At 37.8% G+C, this 18,835-nt stretch overlaps 1 protein-coding gene across 3 annotated transcripts; it reads right to left on the minus strand.

Annotated features, from left to right (window-relative positions):
* Positions 1–3,683: 3,683 nt before the first annotated feature.
* Positions 3,684–18,450, minus strand: LOC6580891 (sodium-dependent neutral amino acid transporter B(0)AT3). 3 transcript variants are annotated; one of them, XM_032729692.2, is made up of 10 exons: positions 18,123–18,449; positions 10,214–10,533; positions 8,715–8,947; positions 8,074–8,651; positions 7,230–7,377; positions 6,155–6,516; positions 5,914–6,076; positions 5,643–5,846; positions 5,265–5,333; positions 4,694–5,126 (listed from the first exon to the last, which is right to left on the minus strand). In XM_032729692.2, the coding sequence occupies exons 2-10, from the start codon at positions 10,479–10,481 to the stop codon at positions 5,121–5,123; spliced, it is 2,031 nt and encodes a 676-aa protein (XP_032585583.1). In that variant the 5' UTR covers positions 10,482–10,533; positions 18,123–18,449; the 3' UTR covers positions 4,694–5,120. The 3 variants fall into 3 exon arrangements, with proteins under 3 accessions (XP_015019961.1, XP_032585582.1, XP_032585583.1); XM_015164475.3 differs by lacking the exons at positions 4,694–5,126; positions 5,265–5,333 and adding an exon at positions 3,684–4,063 and having other exon boundaries at positions 18,123–18,450; XM_032729691.2 differs by lacking the exons at positions 4,694–5,126; positions 5,265–5,333 and adding an exon at positions 3,684–4,060.
* Between the last annotated feature and the right edge of the window lie 385 nt (positions 18,451–18,835).

Genomic DNA, 18,835 nt, shown 5'->3' on the forward strand with positions numbered 1-18,835 from the left:
GTATGTTTCTGTAGCTGCTTGTGAAGGAACTCCCAGTGATACGATGTGCGCTGAAAAAGTTATTATACAATATCTATGAAAGGATATCTCTATCTCTTTGTAAACTAATTGCCACCTACACGATTTATCTAAGTACTAAGAAAGCGACTTACAAAGGGCATGTAAATTCGCCATAAACAAAACTAAAAATTTCCTACCCTATAAGGTTTCCAAAAAATCATATTGGTCTCTCTTTGTTAAAGCAGTTATTTTTACACCGGTTTGTACTGGAATCGTTTACTATTTCTCAACATTAATAAAAATATAGAGTATCTGTTGATCGTTAACTAAAATAATTAATTGACATTAATTGGCGATATTCTATTTTATATTGTTGAATATTAAAAATGTTTATTTTCTTGTTTGCAGAAGTAAGACAGCATAACAATATACCCTATAATTGTCAGGTTTAAGGTATTTAAAATACCATTGAAACTCAGGGTTAACTTTTGTATGATCAGCTAGTTATAATTTTCATTAATATATTTTTTAAAATTATATTTATAATTTATGTATATTTATATGTCTTTAATGCTGACAAGTTGTAAAAAATAAGTAATACAAAAGTTACTACTCTTTTCGCTCTCTGTAAAACTGATTTATTAAAAAAGATAGTACCCACATTTAAGCACAGGGCATTGGCTAGTCACTTAACATATATATGTATTTGTCTTGTGTCGGCATACGCCCAGCTTATCATTTGATCAGTATCGACACGTTTATTATTGTTATTCTCGCTTGCATTCTTCAGTTGCCCCAATGTCACATTTAATGGTGTTTTTAATCAGAATTTGTACCATGAGAGCTGCCTCCATTGGCTGAACTATGGTCACACAAGCTGCACTTGTATAATGAGCACGGAAGGTGAGAGAGGCAGTCAGTTTGAGTCAAAAAGAGAAAGAGAAGAGAATGTAGATTGCTCATGCCTTATCAAATGCTGATTTTGCAGCACTGCGAAAAAAAAACTCAGCCAAAACGAAACTTGAACCCTGCCGATAAGCCTAATCTGCACATGAGAGTTTCTTCCAGCTTTTGGCTTGTGAGAATTACAAATAAAAAATTATAAAAAAAAAATAAATAAAAAAAATATTGCAGCGAACGGAGAGTAAGATGTCCATAAAAGACATTATGAAGACCCAGTAGAACGCTTTCAAATTGTATAATGTTTGTGTACAAAACATATCAGAATTACTGAAGGATGGAACTGAACTTTTCTGTTGTAATATATAATTAAAAAAATAACAATAATAATGATAATAATACCCTCCATATTCTGTAACATTTCAACGATGATTGAAAAATAATTCAAAGTCTTGTTGGTTTTTGCTCTTGTTCTTGAACTTAACGCACTATTTATTTATATATCTTTATTTAATCATAATTACCTGCGTATATCATAATAATGTTTCACATAAGTAATTTCACTTTACGTTTTAAATACAATCAAATTTACACGAGTCCATGTTCATTGCATACATACATATACACATATGCATACATATATGTAATATGCACGTATAAATATATGGTTTAGTTCCCTTAAGCACTACGACAATAATTAATATACAATATATGTATATATATAATATATTTTTAGTATGTTTGAGTTAAGAATTAATTGTGAAATAACTATACAATAAGATATTGGTAACTATTTGGTTTCGGTTAACGGTTTGCGAGGATATGATCTGATGGCTCTTAACTGTTTCATTATAATTTGTATTTCGTGTTCCATATATTTCCTTTTTTTGCTGTGGAGCGTTATACATTTATAACACTTATGAGTACCTTATCTGTAAATCATTAAATTTGGATTTATCTGGGCTCTAAGTATGTCAACAGATTTTATATATTAAGCTATATATATCTAAATATATTTAGATATATATAAGCTCTTCTTTAACTCAGCTGCATGCTTCCTCTGCTCTAGTTCTCTGCATTTATAGACTTATCAACTAACTCAACTCACCCAACGACCTGTCTCATCGCAAAGGTACATTAATCGAACTCTTAGATGGCTTTACCACCTCGCTACGATTTATACAGACTGCAAAAGGAAATTGGTGTACTGTACTATTTGGTTTATGTAATTTTTAAAAATCTCTCTTCGAAAAATTGTAAATCATAAAAAATCTCTGTATAAAGTTGCGCTTCCTTCGAAGTACAGTTCTGTCCAGTTCGTCATCATATCATAAGTATTCTCTATTTTTATATTTTTTATGCTTTATTGTCTTCAACGTTTGCCGTTTACGAGTACTAGTTCTTAAAATGTCCGTGTTCTTCCATTCTATTTTTGATTATTCTTTTGTCGCTTGATCCGAAATCGAGACTTTTTAATTATATTCCTTTTGATTTTATGGGAACTGTGGATTGTTTAGTAATAAAAACCTGTTGCAGTGATATTGCGGAAACCGAATTTGAAATTGGATTATGTGTTTGCTTTTATTTTTGGATCTGTTAGAGTGAACTTAGGTGAGGGATTGATTAGATCAGATCCGATCAGATTAGAGAGCTTAATACCATCTTACAAATTATTCATACATAATTATTTATAACGTTTATTTTTCATTCGTAATTCTTCGATCTCTTGTAATAGAATTTTACAACCACTAAAACTATTCACAGCAGTTATTTTTTGTATGTAAGAAAATACTTCCAGTGTATGTGTATGAATGCGTAGGCAGCAAATAGTAAAAATTAAATAAATTGAGGTTAAGCAGAAGCAAGTGGCTGTAGACAGTGTTGAACAACGAATAAATGATAATTGCTTAGACTAACATTCGAGGATATTATTTAGAATATCACACATGCTATGCTTCTTTTTGTTTTTTGTTTTTTTGGTTTGTTTTCTCTTTTGGTTGTCTGTTAGTATGTTTAGTATATTTTTGGTATTTCTTTTAAGTATTTCTTTTTATTTGCAGTCAACAACTGAACTAGTATTTTCATAAATATTTCAACTTGATTAACTTATCGTTCACATTTCAATGAATTCTTACTATTAATAGAATACTTTTGCAATTATACATATACATGTTAATCTTCGTATATTTCATCTGTGTAGAGCTAAACTGAATACATATTTAGTTTCTTTTCAGTATTGGGCATGATAAGTTGAACTTGAAACTGAATGCTACTAGGTAAATAAAAGATAATGAGTTAAACTCTTGGAAATGCGATTGGTTAAAAGTTTCTTTGGGATTACACTACGAAAAGCGTTTAGCAATTAAAAGTCCTCATGGCTAGGTAGGGTATACAACTGGGTTATATATTGTATATATAATATATATTTTGGGATTTATAAAGTTAACAGTTAACGCCTAAAAACAGTTTTCAACTAAATGCTACGGCAACAGAAATGGAAAAAGATTACATGTGTTTTTTACTCTCTTCAATAACCCGTTTTTAGTTCAATTGTAGCTCATTGTACATAGTTTAGTTGTGTGTAAGAGTGTGTTTGTGTGTGGGTGTGGGTATTAAAATATGGTTTCAACAATTTTGGGTTTACATATTTCTTAAACTGTTATATAATATTTTATTTTATGTTGTTTTTCTCTTAATCTTAAGTTTTTTTAAACATAAATTTTGTTAAAATACTTAATGTAAATATATAAATGGTTTTTTGCGCTATCTTCGCAGTATATATATATATATTTTTAGCATATTGCCAATAAATATATACATATGTATATACATTGTATATTATATATGCATATTTTTATAGGTATCTCTTTGACTTGAACCCTATACTCGATAGGTTTGGCTTACCCTGGCCACACTTGTTTATCTACACATCGTAGGCGTCCTTCTTGTAGTTTTGCTTTCTGCTAGTTGGCACATTTAGATGATTGCCGCCCAGTTTTTTGAGGGGCGTAGCTGCATTAATTGTTGTCGAGCGCATCATCATCATACGCATAGTCATGGGCTTATCCTCCTCGTCCTCGTCGGAGAAATCACTCTGGGTTTTCACATGACCGCCCAATGCGGGCCCACTAAAGTCATTCTCATCATCCTCATCGTCGTCCTGCTATGGCAAAGATAATACATTATTAAATAAGTCAACCATTGCTTATCATAAAATAAAAATATATCTGAAAACCATAATCATCTATAAATAACACATATATTCATGTTCAGCTTATTTATTATTAAACACAAAACATATGGACACGCGGCGTATGCGCAATATCACAAAGCTTCAAGCCGACGGCAAAAGCTCTCGTTAACAACCGACAGAGGGCGCTGCACGCAGCGCCAACGGTGGCAGTTTTCGTTACTAACAAACCATAACAGAATTTTAATAAAAATATACTACAATATTTCTGGAAACACACTCGATAGAACACAAATACAAAAACAACAACAACACAAGAGAACAAAATTGGAAGTAATTAGATTTACGTGTTATTTTGTTTTCTTGGATATTTACTTTACCTTCTGGATTCGCAATTCAGAGCCGTCTTCTTAGCCAATCGAAAGTATTGTTTCTTTGTTAATGCTACAGCCCTAGGTCTAAACATTGAGCTTTCTAGGTGAGCGTTACGGGTCTAAACTTTAGTTTATAAATATTTAGCTTAATTCGTAAACATTGCACTAAACTAGTTTGCTCGTAAATAATTGTAATTCTTTTTTCTCGGTTTCACTTTTGAAGTTATGTTTTGTTTTTGTTCTTTGTAAAGAAGGCGCTGACGAATACTTGTTATCGAAGTTAATCGCTTATCGTTTATCAAACTCTATTACATTTAAATGGCATTGCGATTGTTTTTGTTTTCTTTTTTCGTTTTTCTTTGCTACTGTTAAGATTTTGCTGTGCGTCTTTAAAAGTATTCATAGTTTACTTAGTGGCGAATGCGGATCGGTTCGAATTGTTACGTAATGTGTGTGCGGCTTTTGTTTTTGTAGGGTATTTCTAGTCAGGCAGACGGCGCGTGAAATTTATCCTCACAGCGTGGGTGTCAGGCGTTGCTTTTAGTTAATTCTTTTCTTTTTAGTTCTTTTCGTTTTCATTTTTGTGGTAGGCTACTTTTTGAGTTAGTTATGTTTAAGGTTAGGTATCTTGTTGGATGTGTTTAGTACTTCAGTTTCTAGTTCTGTCGAATACACAATATGACACAGAAGAGAAAGAGAGAGAGAGAAGAGAGTCAAGAATTGTGAGATTAGCAGGTTGTTGGGGGAGCGTGTGTTTTACTGAATAGATTGTTTTGCGGATAGGTAAACGAACAACTTACTTCAAAGTCTCCAATTGTGAAGCGTGTGGCCGCTAATAAATCTTGCGGTGGCATATCCGGACTCAAATTCTGAACGACATTAAGCGCGTGAAGGATGTAAGTTTGTTTTCGATCATGTTTTGTATTTTAATTTGGTTTTAAAGCATTATTATTCAGATAGAGAAACAAGCGTAAGTGTGTGGGATGAGTCGTTAAGTGAGAGAAAGACACAATTAGTTACATTTATAGTACGATAGAGAGTTAGATAGAGACACTATCTTAGCTTAAGGTCTTATCAAAACAAACACATCAAATAACTTGGACCAAAAATTAGATACAAGTACTTTGCAAAACTAAAGAGGTTCCCAAAATCAAAACATTTAACCAGCTGCTACTCACGTCGTCATCGTTGTCGATCATTTCCTTGGTTGAAGCGGTTGTCTCATTGCGCCTAATGGAGCCTTGGTGTATGTCCAGATCCACTTTGAGGCACTGGAAGCTACGCATGAGGAACACAATGGGCATGGGCAATACACCAGCCAAGATCATGGCGAGGGCAATGCCCATGACCCAGTTCGGATAATCCTTCTGTTCAACAATACCCTAATAAAGACCAATAAGAAACATCTATAGTACTCCAATAAAGATGCTCAGACGCTCCTCCTTATACCTTTTCGGCATTCCAGGCACCATATGTCGGATTACGTATGACCATGAAGACTATAGAGGAGACCAAAATGCAGACCATGATAACTGGACCAATATAGCGCCAGGTCATCTGCCAGTAAACGCCGGGTCTATAGCCTGTCATCTGATAGATGTCCTCAGTGAAGCTGTATAAATATATAAGAATATATATTGTAGCTATAAATATATATATATATACATTGCCCATATAAGGAATTACGTACCGCTCATGGCCATAGATAAATATGACTGCTATCATTTCCATAAGGGCGACTACAACCAAGCCAATTGTACCGGCAAAAGAATCAAACATCTTGAGCCAATATTCACCGGCACCTGTGCAGAAGATGAAACCGACAATAAAGCAGAATAGACATACCACACCAGTGACATGTTGTTTCTTAACCCGCTTGATGATGTCTATGTCGAACAACGTGCACAGCATGCCCTCAAGAATGCCAATCTGTGAGCCCAAACCCAGCGACAGTAGCATGGTGAAGAAGAGCACCGCCCAGAACGGTGCGCCCGGCAGCTCGACAATAGCCTGAGTGAAGACAATAAATGCCAAGCCGGTGCCTTCAGCGGCCTGTGAAATTAGCAATAGAGATATTTGAATTAGATATAAATATTGGAGTGTGAATTGAATTATAAGTGCAGATACTGGTATATCTAAATTTACACATAAATCAATATGTCTGCTGAATCATTGTTATCTTCATCATTATCATTAGCATAAGCGATAACAATCATCATCTTTATTACTACAATTTTTTTTTATTACCCATTTATGTATATAATTTTATTATTTATTTTTATTTTATTATCATTATCACAATCAGTAAAATTATTTCATTCATCATCACCATCAACATTATTGCGATAGAGAATATCATCATCATTATCATACCTATCTCCATTAAATATATATTATAATAAGCGATTGAATTATCAAAAATAATTGAATACAATTTCGTACATAACCAAGTTTTTAGTTTAATCGATAATGGGAATTGCGTCTTAAGAAAAAATCCAGAGATTTGTAACCTTAATCGAAAAATAGAAGAAATTGTAATGGCATTCAAATCAGGCATGGAAATTTCTGCTTTTGTCGATTTCCCATTTATAAAGCTTGTGGGTTTGAAAACAAAACAATCTCTATACATGTACAAACTCTACAGTATTTTGTAGATTGAATAGAAACGATGAGCACTGAGCTCTACCTAAGTGATGTGATGGATCATCTAAAAGACTTCAACTACGCATACAAATACTCATATTATACTATATTAAATTACTTACATTGTCCAGCTCTTTGGACAGGCTGCACTCACTGAGATGCAGTGCTTCGAATTCGGTGCCATTGATCTTTTGCATGACTGAGTCGTAATCCTCGCTGGAGGCATTCTTGAAGGGCAACAGCGCATTCTTAACCAATATGTCCGTATTGCTATAAATAGAGAGCGAGTGAATGGTGGTTTATTATTGGATAGCCAGCTCAAATCGGTTACAATCAGCATTGTAGACAATGGCTCGATACCTGGGCGCCACCTACACAAATGGGCCATGCAAATAGCTCAAGAGCAATTGTCAATAATGCAAGGGACGGGCGAGCTGGCGGCGGGGACACAATGCAAAAACCTGTGCAGCGCCCATTAATTGAAACAAATTGACAAACAGACGGACCTGCTGGACGAACGGACAGACGAGCGCGTATCGATTGGTATATCAATGAATAAATAACAAAGAGAAAGATGGGTAAAGCCGCTATCCAATGCGGTTACAACTGGTTGATGAACGAGTACACAGACTGACTGACCGACTGACTAACTGACTAACTGACCGACTGACTGATTGACTGAATAATCAACTGCGTGACCCACCCAATGTGAATCGTTGAAGCGTGCTGTTGAACTTGCAATGACCTGACCCCAGCCCAATAAAGTAGAAGTAGAGTAGAGAAGATGCTCTCTAAATTCAAATGTAAATAAGTGAGCTTTTCCACTAAGTATCGATGTATGAACTCTCACTGAAATTATCATGTGGGGCTACTGTAGTCAAAAATACTATATACTGGCTACTAATAATGGCTATATACCCGCTATTGTGCTGGACTTTGTATTGCGTACAAATTGTATGTACTCACCTGGCCACACAGCGATCCACGTTGACGGTGGCCTTGAAGCCGAGTATAGCGAAGATGACGACACTCGCGTAGATGGCAGTGACTGCATTGCAGACAGACACCAGGAGCACGTCTCGGACGCAGTTGTTCTTGGGCGTATTGTAGCTGCCGAAGGCAATCAGCGAGCCAAAGGCTAAGCCAAACGAGTAAAATACCTGCGTGGCCGCGTCGAGCCAGACTGTCGGCTCCAGCAGTTTCTCCACCTTCGGCGTATACATGTGCATTAGTCCGGCGCCGGCTCCGCGCAGCGTGATGCCGCGTATGAAGAAGATGGTCAACACAATGTAGGGGAAGAGCGAGGTGAAGTAGACCACCTTGCCGGAGCTCTGGATGCCCTTCATCACAATGAAAAAGACGATGGTCCAAGAGAGCAGCAAACAGAGGACAATCCACCATTTCAGGCCGCCGGGCTCATCCATCGAGGGAGCCGCATCCAAGGTGGTTCTGTACCAGAAATATGTTGTCTCCGAGGACTTCGCGCACTCCTCCAGCTCAAAGCCAGTGCCATTAGTGGGACAAGTTGACCAAGGCAGCGGATACTAAGCAAGCAAGTAGAGAGTTTTAAAGAACTGCCGATGGATTAGACTGGATTGGAGACTCACTCGAAAACTGTTAAACAGATAGTAGAAGACCCACGTGATGATCACGTTATAGTACAACGCCACAAACAGCGTCACAATGCACGAGGAGATGCCGATGCCGCCCAGCCAGGGATGTATGGTATTCCACACTCCCAGAGCGCCCAGGCGCATGCGCTGTCCCATGCCCAGCTCGATGAGGAAGAGCGGTATGCCCTCCAATACTAACATGATCATAAAGGGTATCAGGAATGCGCCTGTAACATATGGAAAGACAAGAGCTCATCGATTTCACATTTGACATTTCATTATTATTGTTTGTTTTATTTATATGTTGTGTATATATAGGAAGCATAGCTGGCTCTGGTTTAGGGTAGAGCATTTCCTATTCGTTGCATTTACTTGTTGCTTCATTTGCCTTTTGTCTCGTTCGTAATTGAATTAGAAGCGTGTGGGCTTTAAGCTTGGAATGTGTCTTTCAATAAAAATGCGTTGCTTGACACGAGGCGCTCCAGTCTAACCCGCCCCACAAAAAAGAAAAGCCCCCCAATTAAGCTCTTCCGGCAGGCGCACAAATTATATGCAAATAACCCTTGCCCTTCAACCCCATCAGAGCCCATCAGAGCCCATCAGAGCCCCAGCCGAACCACTCATTCGACCATTCGAAAGCTCTGCAATTAGTTCGCATTAAATCTCATAATGTTATTGTTGCGCATTTGATTAGCTTTAGCAGACACACGATATCGGTTTGTATGTAAATACCGGCCAGGAGCGCAGCTAGCAGTGGCCAGGGCCCAAACGACTAATTTGATTTGCGATAAGGGGCTAAAGATAAATGCTAATTGAGGGATAAATGAATTGACTTCAAGAATGAAGTATGAACTTTGTTAAAAGACATTGCATGCTTGACTTGGAGTGAAACCCTTCAAAGTAATTCAAGTGCATTTTACTCAACCCACAAATTATATACAATTTCTCATTTCTCGTAATAGGAAGCCTCGATTAACAGTGACGAATAACAAGTTGTAATGCAATTTACTTTGAAACTTGCAATGCAGTAGTTTAAGTCAATTCTGATACCGTCGTTATACCTGAAAGACGGTGTAACCATATAAGTTTGCTCAGTTTGTCTGAGGCTCCGAATTTTCGTCGCAATACCCGTACAGGCGCTATAAGCGCAGTCGTTATAACCGCCAAACGGCAGAACAACTTAGGTCCGCTCCTGCGGCCAATGACTGCACCCAATATCGAGCAGCTGCAGCGAAAGTAATTAGCGTTATCAACGGCGAACAGGTGACGATTGGCTTTAGCTGGGAGTGGAACTGCGATTGTGCTTGTAATTGGAACTGCCCGAGGTATTTGTCCGCTATCAGCGGGTTGCCAAGTGCACCCATTGAGTGGCACACGTTTCTTATTAGTGAAAAGCATTGCACATTTTTGGTCGTTCGTCGACCGAGTGTTACCAGAGAGACTTACAGGGTAATACGATAGACTCTTCAATTAGAACAATAGGTACTACTTACCGCCACCGTTCTGCTGGCATAGGTACGGGAAGCGCCAGATGTTGCCCAGGCCAACGGAATAGCCAATAATGCTGAGAAAGAACTGCATCTTGCCGCTCCAGGCCGCGCGATCTGGCTCGCCAGGTATATCCACCGACTGCACCGAATTGCGCTGCGGTGCAGTTAGGACAATGGTCACCCCATGGGTGCCGTCGCCTCGCGCTCTCGTGTTCAGAGGCGCCATTTCGTGGCCGTTTCGCGGTGCATCAATGATTTTGGTGGCAGCCATCAACGTTCTCAATTAACTCTATGTCTTGGCCTTTCCAACGAACCGTCGACTTCTGCAAGGACAACAAATGGAAAAGCAATACAATTAGTCTCCCTGTAGCAAGCTGCCAGCTTACGTGCTTTATGGTCGCACAGCTGAGCTGGAATAAACCGCGAGTGCTCAGTCTCTAAAGAATTGTGTGCCGCATGACATATGGCCAGGCGAGTGCGCGGTTGCATGAGCCCAATCACGCTTATTATACCCTGTAGTCAGAAAATTATAAAGCTATGCAGAAGCTTGTGCCTGTCATAAAAATGTTTAAAAGATGCAATCAAATGTGTGCATGCCATGCATACCCTGTTAAAACTCAGATACTCTTGATTGGCGCGAGGATCATTAAAGAGTAATAATTAAAGAGTAATAAACTAAGTAATAATAAGTATAGTTGATTGCTTTAACTGTATTAGCCTGCATCTGAAGCTCTAAAGCATGAAGTGCATTTCATTAAATATTATAAGTTCAAACTCCAAGCATGACTACAAATCATAGAACATAATTACCATTGCTTGTTTTAAATACAATCAATTTCATATTTGCTTTAATTTTATTCTTATGAAGTTTTGTATTCAACTCATTGGAATTCTGGGACAAACGATCTTTGCTTAAAATGATTTTAGCTTGGATAATAAGATAATTTATATACCATTAAGAATAGCTGCAAGTCAAAGTCTGTATAATATAATATATATTCCTTTGATATATTTTCAGATATGTTTTCACATCAGAGATGTCAATCTAAGCTTGAGTATGCTCAAGTACGTTTAGCATACGACAAAATTTACTTGTTTGTTCTTATTAATGAAATAGATTTTGAAGCCATCATTTATTATTTTATGTATATAATATATATATTATATGTATATAATATATGTATAAAAAGTATCCAAAATTTGCAAATCCTTCATAGACTTGGATAGTTTTGGCCAGAGCATAGACAAGTCAATACCTTCTTACATTCATATAGCTCTCACTCTCTCTCTCTCTCTCTCTCTCTCACACACACACTCTCATACTCGCTATCTCTTGGAGCGCCACAAACACACACACAGCATGCAACTCTTTGAGGACTTTCTGTTTGATCAATAAGTCACCCAGAGTTTTCCCTGGGTGTGCGTGTGTTTAAGTTAGTTTGTGTGTGTGTCTGTTAGTTAGTCATGAATTTTATATGGAAATCTGTTATTGCTTGCCATTTTTTGGTTCGTCCTTGAGCTGTGCTTTCAAGTGGCCTGGCGCGTGGGCGTCTCCACCTCCCGACACTTAACTCAATTTGCGAACCAACTGCTAGTCCATTAAGCGAATTTCCTTTTCGCTGTGCAATTTATGCGCCAACTTGTGTACTTAAATTTATTAACTAACTTAGTTAAGCTAAGTAGTTGGAACTTTTTTTGCTGGCAAACATTTTTGTTGTCTACAGCCAAAGCTCAAATGTCAACAGTTTTCCATGAAAAGGTCACAGCTAATTAAACGACACTGACACACATACAGTGCTATTACCTCTGTTACTGTCTATGTGCGTGTGTGTGTGTGTATGTGGGTGCCACAGTTTGAGAGTCACTGCTGCAAGTTCATGCCCTGCCATTAGACCGAAACTGCACTCAAAACATGTAAGCCCCAACCTCAGCCAAACAATCTGTGGCAGAAGGTCGTATCAAATTAAACAAAAAGCAAAGGGAACACGCACACACACACACACACACACACACACACACAAGCATACACAAGCACTGTGAGACACAAACACATATATATGTTTACATGAGTATATGTAGGTAGGTGCACACACATACATATCCACAGCTCTGTCTATGTATTGTGTGCTATTTACTTGGAGGCTCGTCTCGCCTGCTGACGTAGTAAAAATTGTCGCCAGCGGAAGTCCGAGCCATGCGGAAGCAAAAGCGCCAAAGAAAGACCCAGAGAGGAGGTGAGCGAGAGAAAGAGAGAGAGAGACAGAGAAGATAGCAAACAGCCGAAAGAGAGCGACAGAGCGTACACGGTGTGGGTGTGAGCGTGTATGTGTGTGTAAGCAGCTGTGCAGCAAGAAGCAGCAGCCGCAGCTGCTGCACAAATGAAAGAGAAATTCACCACGAACGACAGAGACAGGGAGAGAGTGCAAAGTACGGACTGAGTGAGAGCGAGCGAGCTGGAACATGTTGAAAGCTAAGCGAAAAAGCTTTTATTTTGGCGTCCTGCAGCGACAGCCGCTTCATTGATGGCAAATGCGCCTAGCTGTGTGTTGTGTGTGTCTGTGTGGGTGTGCGAGTATATGTATAGATATAAGAGTATATATACGTGTCAGTGTGTAAGTGTTGGCACTTCTTTGCTGTGTCCAACGTTGCGTATACGTAATGCGCTATGACGTCTTTGGCTGCCTTAAGCAAACAACCAGCAGCAATTGCGTATTTAGTGGAGGCTCAGATAGACCAAAAGGAGGAACGACTTGCCCCTAATTGTAATAAATTATAATTATTCATAATTGTAAATGCTCAAGTTAAATGCTGCAAAAAAAAGTAACAAACACAGAATAACAACAAAGTCAAGATGATTTTGCATTGAAAATGATTTGTTTGCTGAGCAAACACCCTTGACCTAGTGCGAACAAATGCTGTTGTTACCACAGTTGTTGTTGTTGTTGTTGTTGTAACAGCTACTGTTGTTGTTGTTATTATTATTATTGTTAAAGCCCAGCTGTCTGTTCTGTCCTGACCTTTCTATCCCTTTCACTCTCTGTTGATTACACAATCCCACTTGTGTTACGTAAAGCTGAACGCAAAAATAAACGTCCTGCAATAGCGCTGAGCGCCGAGGCTGGCCATTGTTGTTGACTGACTTTGCTATTGTTGTCGTTGGCTTTCTGAGATTTCTACGTCGCAGTTTGGTTTTTTTTCCATTTTTATTTTTTTTAAACCACCTGGCAGCGGGCTCACTCCTCGAGCACGCCCGACCGGCATTTTTTCTAAATAAAGCTCAAGCTGTCAACTCGTTACTATTCGCAGGACACGTCTGGCCCTGGCCCTGTCACCGCCAAGCTATGCAGCTATATATGTGAGGGTGTATGTGAGTCTATGTGTATGTGCTCTGCCCCTAAGAGGTGTGCAAAAGAATGCTTAAACAATTTTCATAGGAAATTGCTCAATAATACCCTGCGGCTCAAATCGTTTTTTATTGGCGCTCGGGCAAGCTAAGCTCCTAGCCTGGCAATAGGCATACATACATAGATACTCCATTAAATATATATATATATACTCCATCTCAAGCTTTATATATCAATATGCAGATATCCTGCCGAGGTCCAATTATATAACAAGCAAAATGCAAACAGATTTACCAAACGCAAATAGCACAGCGAGCTCTCTCCCAGCACAGAAATACATTTTAAATGAGTGGAAATATACCAGCGTGTAACCCCTAAAGCAACGATACCTATGTATACCTTTTACACACACACACACACACACACACGATGGCAAAAAGCTTGCCATTCGGCATTTGTGTTGGTGTCTTTTTTGGTGCGGCTCAACTTGAAAACCAGAATAAAGGACGATTCGAAATTGCGTCGTGCCAAATATTATATTAAAAACAAGAAAGCGCACTCTTGGCAAACAATGCTCGACTAGCAGATACCCTATAGATAGTAAACCAAAAAATAAAATGAAATATAAACCTATTTATAAATGTTAACTTTTGAGAGTAAATATAAATGAATATTATTAATATTAAATATATTATATTTCGGAATTAAATAAAGAGAGTTATTCTGTACATACAATATATAGTCCCACATATGAGAGTATGCTTTGCGCATTGTATATTTTTATATGAGGAAATAAACTGAAATATAAGTACAAAATTTTACTATATAATTTTTGATTCCTAACCATTTTCAAAAGCAAATATCTAATGATAATCTGATAATAACTATTCATGATTGCATTTTCATATAATACTTAATACATAAGAATAATATTGTACATATTGATATTTACGCTAAATAAATTTTCCCTCCACATATGTATTTACCAACATACTTATTTACATTTATTTTAAATAAAATAATAGATACATACTATTATAAGAAGTCACATTACAAATTTAATAGCTCTCGTTGCTAAACCAAACTACTTTAATATGCGTATAGCATTAAAATCAAAACAATTATTAAATTATTATTATTATTAAGGCATGATAATCTAATCAGAATTTTTTTATTTTTATTTTTATTTATTTTTTTTTTATAATGATTATGTTTCTAGGTATTTTCCATTCTGTGGCAAACATACTTTCCTTATATTAATTTTCTGACTACAGGGTATCTAAACTTCAACCCCTTTCAGCTTTTCAAAGCACGTAGGGCCCGTGCGGGGTTGCTTTAATGCTATTGTTGCTGACTCCATCAAGTTTAAAGCACACCGATAGACACACTCTCTCACACACACACTCATGTATCAGAAATTTTTGGATAGGAAGGGACGTCAGATGTGGCATACGGGGGAGCCTGAGTGCATACGACATGGCGTGTTTGTCAGAGCAAATCGATAAGTGAATTGAGGCAACCGATAGGGCTATGAGCATGAGGGAGATGGAGGTAGACAGCGAGAGAGCGAGACAGTGCTAGGGTCTCAACTATTTTACATAAATCATGTAGTTTGATTGCCTGTAAAATGCATTCAATTCATGCAATCGATTCGCGCATTTTTTATGGCTTTTTTTTGAATTTGTAATTGCTTCCAGAGCCCGCGCCGCTGCGTCGCTACGTCGCTGCGTCGCTGTTGCACTTGTAAACACCGCCAATGCATGTAAATAGTTGCACATTTCCGAGCTATTTTTGGATTCGACATATTTTGGCATTTGCCCGGATTAGCTGGCGGCACTTTTTCAAAATTGCTTCACTCAAATGTAGCACAAACGTTGCATTTGGCCTTTGCTCTTGAAAATATATTTACTCTGTTGGGACCGCGCAAAGCAGTATATCGGTTGAGGATTGCACATTTCTATATATATATTTCTATATAGATGCCCTCTGAAGATGTCAAGTGAAATGCTTGCCTTACTAGCTGGCTATCTCAGTTAGTAGTATATATCATCTTATTATTAATATATTGCAAATATTAGCTGGAATAAGTCAATACTCTAATCTGATAAGTTATTTGCATAAGAAATCCAAATAAGTTCTGCTCTAAGCATTTCCCTTCATACAATAGATTTATTTAGAGTAAATTTATTATAATATAGTATGCTCCAAAAATTGTTTATGCTTAAATTTAAAAGTAAATAATATTATTAACAAGCTCTTCACACATTTACAAAAATAGAAATATAAAAGTATAAACACAGTTAGATCTAATGTCTCCCATTATTATCACAAAAATCGATGGCTTTCAGTTTTAAGTGGGCTTCTCACACTATAAACAGAGTATTACGCAGTGGCTTACATCCAATGTAAGGTTTTCACTGGTTCTGGTCTAACAATGAAAGTAATTCATTTGGCGCCGAAAATCTACGCCATATGTATACATATAATGTATAATCGATGGTAAAATTCAAGTGCAGCATCTATAACCTTGCCTCCTGCTGCCTGACGTCTGCTTGTCGTCTCTTTCGCGCTCTTTCTGGCCAGAAGGCTTGACTGTTACAAACTACGCCCGCATTGGACGCGTTTGGCTTCCTGGAAATCCGAGTTAGTCTCTGTCTGTCCATGGGCTGGACTGGACTGGTTGGAGCCACTTGGCACTGCTTAAACTGCTTTGAGTTTGGCTTTAACTGCTCCATTCAATGGTTTTGTATTTCATCTGCTTAGCTTTCTATTTATTTTATTTTATTCGATTGTTTATGCATCCTAACCTTGGTCTATTGCAAGCTGCCAGAATTCTTATATAAACACTTGCAGCTGATGTGGCTGTGGCTCAGCTGTTGGGAACATGGAAAGTTTTCATCGAGTATCTGATAGATGCTTAACAATGAAATTTCCATTGTCAATATTGGGCATGCCATTATGTGGTTTTTCATATTTCTTGTATGCTACGGAATGATGGATAAGCTATGCTAGATATTAAATAAAATCTTTCCTTACCTCAACTAAATATTTAGTTTATATGTATATACAAATCTTTTGATTAAAATATGTATTATTTATTATCAATATTACCATAACAGGTTACTTAATATATGATGTAATGCATATCCAATATAACTTATTTTGCCCAGAATACTAAAATAAATTTCAATAAATATACTTCATATAGGAATAACTTCATTCAGAGTCGAACTGCATTTGTGAATAAGCAAATACAGTTCAGCTGGGCTTGTTGAGTCTGCATTAACATAGTTCGCCTGACTAAACTACTGAAATGTTAAATAGATGTTAAATATCAAATAGACAGCGAGTCGTTGAACTATTAAAGTAATCGTAACATAAGTTGGATGAAAGTCAGCTGTTTCTCGCTTTAAACCGATTTCCTGCGATTCCATGGAAACCTTTCATTACCCGACACTCAAAAGCAGCTGATATATGCGAGACAAGGCTGCTATGTAAAAAGAAACTTAATCAATAGAATTATGGTGAGATATATGTAAGTAAAGGCGATTCATCACACCGTCAAATACGTTTGGGAAATGCCAAAAACTAAATAACCAATGCCTTATATAGCGACATGCACTTTCGCTCTCGCTCTGTCAGAGGCAGTGGGAGCGAGAAGGAGAAGCCAGGGCTAAAATGCAATCAGCCAAGCACAAAGTTCACTTTCGCATGCTCATTTTTCTCTGTGATATTTTTTTTTGGCAACGGCTGGGCCAAACATGAGGATGCGGCTGAGGCTGTGTATCCAAGAGGAAGGGCGAATTGCCGTGAGTGTGAGCTTTTCATTTATATTCCACTTTTTTGGGCAGAACAACCCCCAGCCAATGCCATTGCCAGCCTCAATGCAATTTCCCTTTACCACATCACGCAGATGTGGGAAAGAGAGAAGGCGAGAGTGAGAGAGAGAGAGAGAGAGAGAAAAGGTGCAAGAGAGGTAAAGATTGGGTAATGGTGAGAGGGTGAGAGGTGTGAATGGATGAGCAGACGTGAAAAGCTTGTGGGATGAAAACGAAAATTATTCGAATGCATTTCCATGCATGGCAAATATTTATGTTTCACTCACTCAATATAACGGTTAGATAAATAAATAAATATTATGTGTAAGTTGACATTTATAGAATTGCTGTCGCGGCTGCAACACGTGCTGTTCCCGTTGAGATATAAATTTGACTCGATTTTGAATGTTTTTCGCTTCAAAATTGATACAAATAAAATAGAAAGAAAGAAAAATACTGCGACGTGCATGCAAATATTTGCTGATTGTTCAAATTGTATTTTTGGAAGCTCTTTGTATGCAAATATTTAAATACTCGTAGTGCAAAAGCAAAGACAATTCGACTAAAGCACGTGCATCCCTTTTGCTTATATCTACCTACATACATATAGATGACAATGTATGTGTATGAGTGTCTTTGCTCGCATGTGCTGCGTGCGCAGGACACGTCAGGATAAAAGTGCTTCGAAATGCTATGCGCTATTTCATCTGTGCTTCATTCTTTCACTTCTTTTTCCATGCGACAACGTACCAAACTTTGAGTTGGCTTAGCTTCTGGGTTTTGGGGCGGGTTTTTCTTCGCTCAGGACACGTATCGCTTTATTAGCCTCGCTGGCCAAATTCTTTGGCAACTCGTGGAATTTAATGCACACAACAAACACACTCAGAGGAATTCCAACACCTTTTTTCGTTGCCACGCAAAATTTACGTTAAATTCCCTTTTGCTTGGGATTTTATTTATTTATTTTTTTTATTATATTTTTTTAATTCAATTTTCCCGTAGCTTGTCTAAATATTAACGACCGTCGCTTTGTGCTTTCCGTTGTAAACTGATTTTTCGCTTGGCGCCGAGTACCGAAAATGCTGCCAGTGCCATTTAATTGCGACTGCTCTGGGGTGCGATATGCACTTCATTCGATTTCATTTCCATTCCCACATTCGATAGCTGAGTGTGGTGAAAAGCGCGCGAGCACACGTTGTCACCACAAGAACCACCAGACCCACCACCGCAAGCACCACCATCACCTAACAAATGGGAATTGACGCACACAATCGGCGTAGGACTCTGCTATGGAAATTTTTCAGTTCTAAAATTATTTTGGCTAGCGCATTAAAATGCTCACGCCCAAAAAAAGCACACACATAGACAGAGGTTAGCTTTCGATGTGCACGTGTGTGTGACTGTGAGTGTGTGTGTATGAGTGTTAGAGGGCAAGCGACTCAAGGGAATGCCCCAGCAGTGTC

The sequence above is a fragment of the Drosophila mojavensis genome, unplaced genomic scaffold (genome assembly GCF_018153725.1).
Source record: "Drosophila mojavensis isolate 15081-1352.22 unplaced genomic scaffold, ASM1815372v1 contig_81, whole genome shotgun sequence".
Classification (NCBI taxonomy): domain Eukaryota; kingdom Metazoa; phylum Arthropoda; class Insecta; order Diptera; family Drosophilidae; genus Drosophila; species Drosophila mojavensis.

Bases quoted from the DNA above. Each gene is read 5' to 3' on its own strand.
- LOC6580891 (XM_015164475.3), bottom strand. From the start codon at position 10,481: ATGGCTGCCACCAAAATCATTGATGCACCGCGAAACGGCCACGAAATG. The intron at 8,652-8,714 runs GTGAGTCTCCAA...TTGCTTGCTTAG, and splicing joins ATCTGTTTAACAGTTTTCGA to TATCCGCTGCCTTGGTCAAC. The intron at 6,077-6,154 runs GTACGTAATTCC...ATATTTATACAG, and splicing joins TTTATCTATGGCCATGAGCG to CTTCACTGAGGACATCTATC.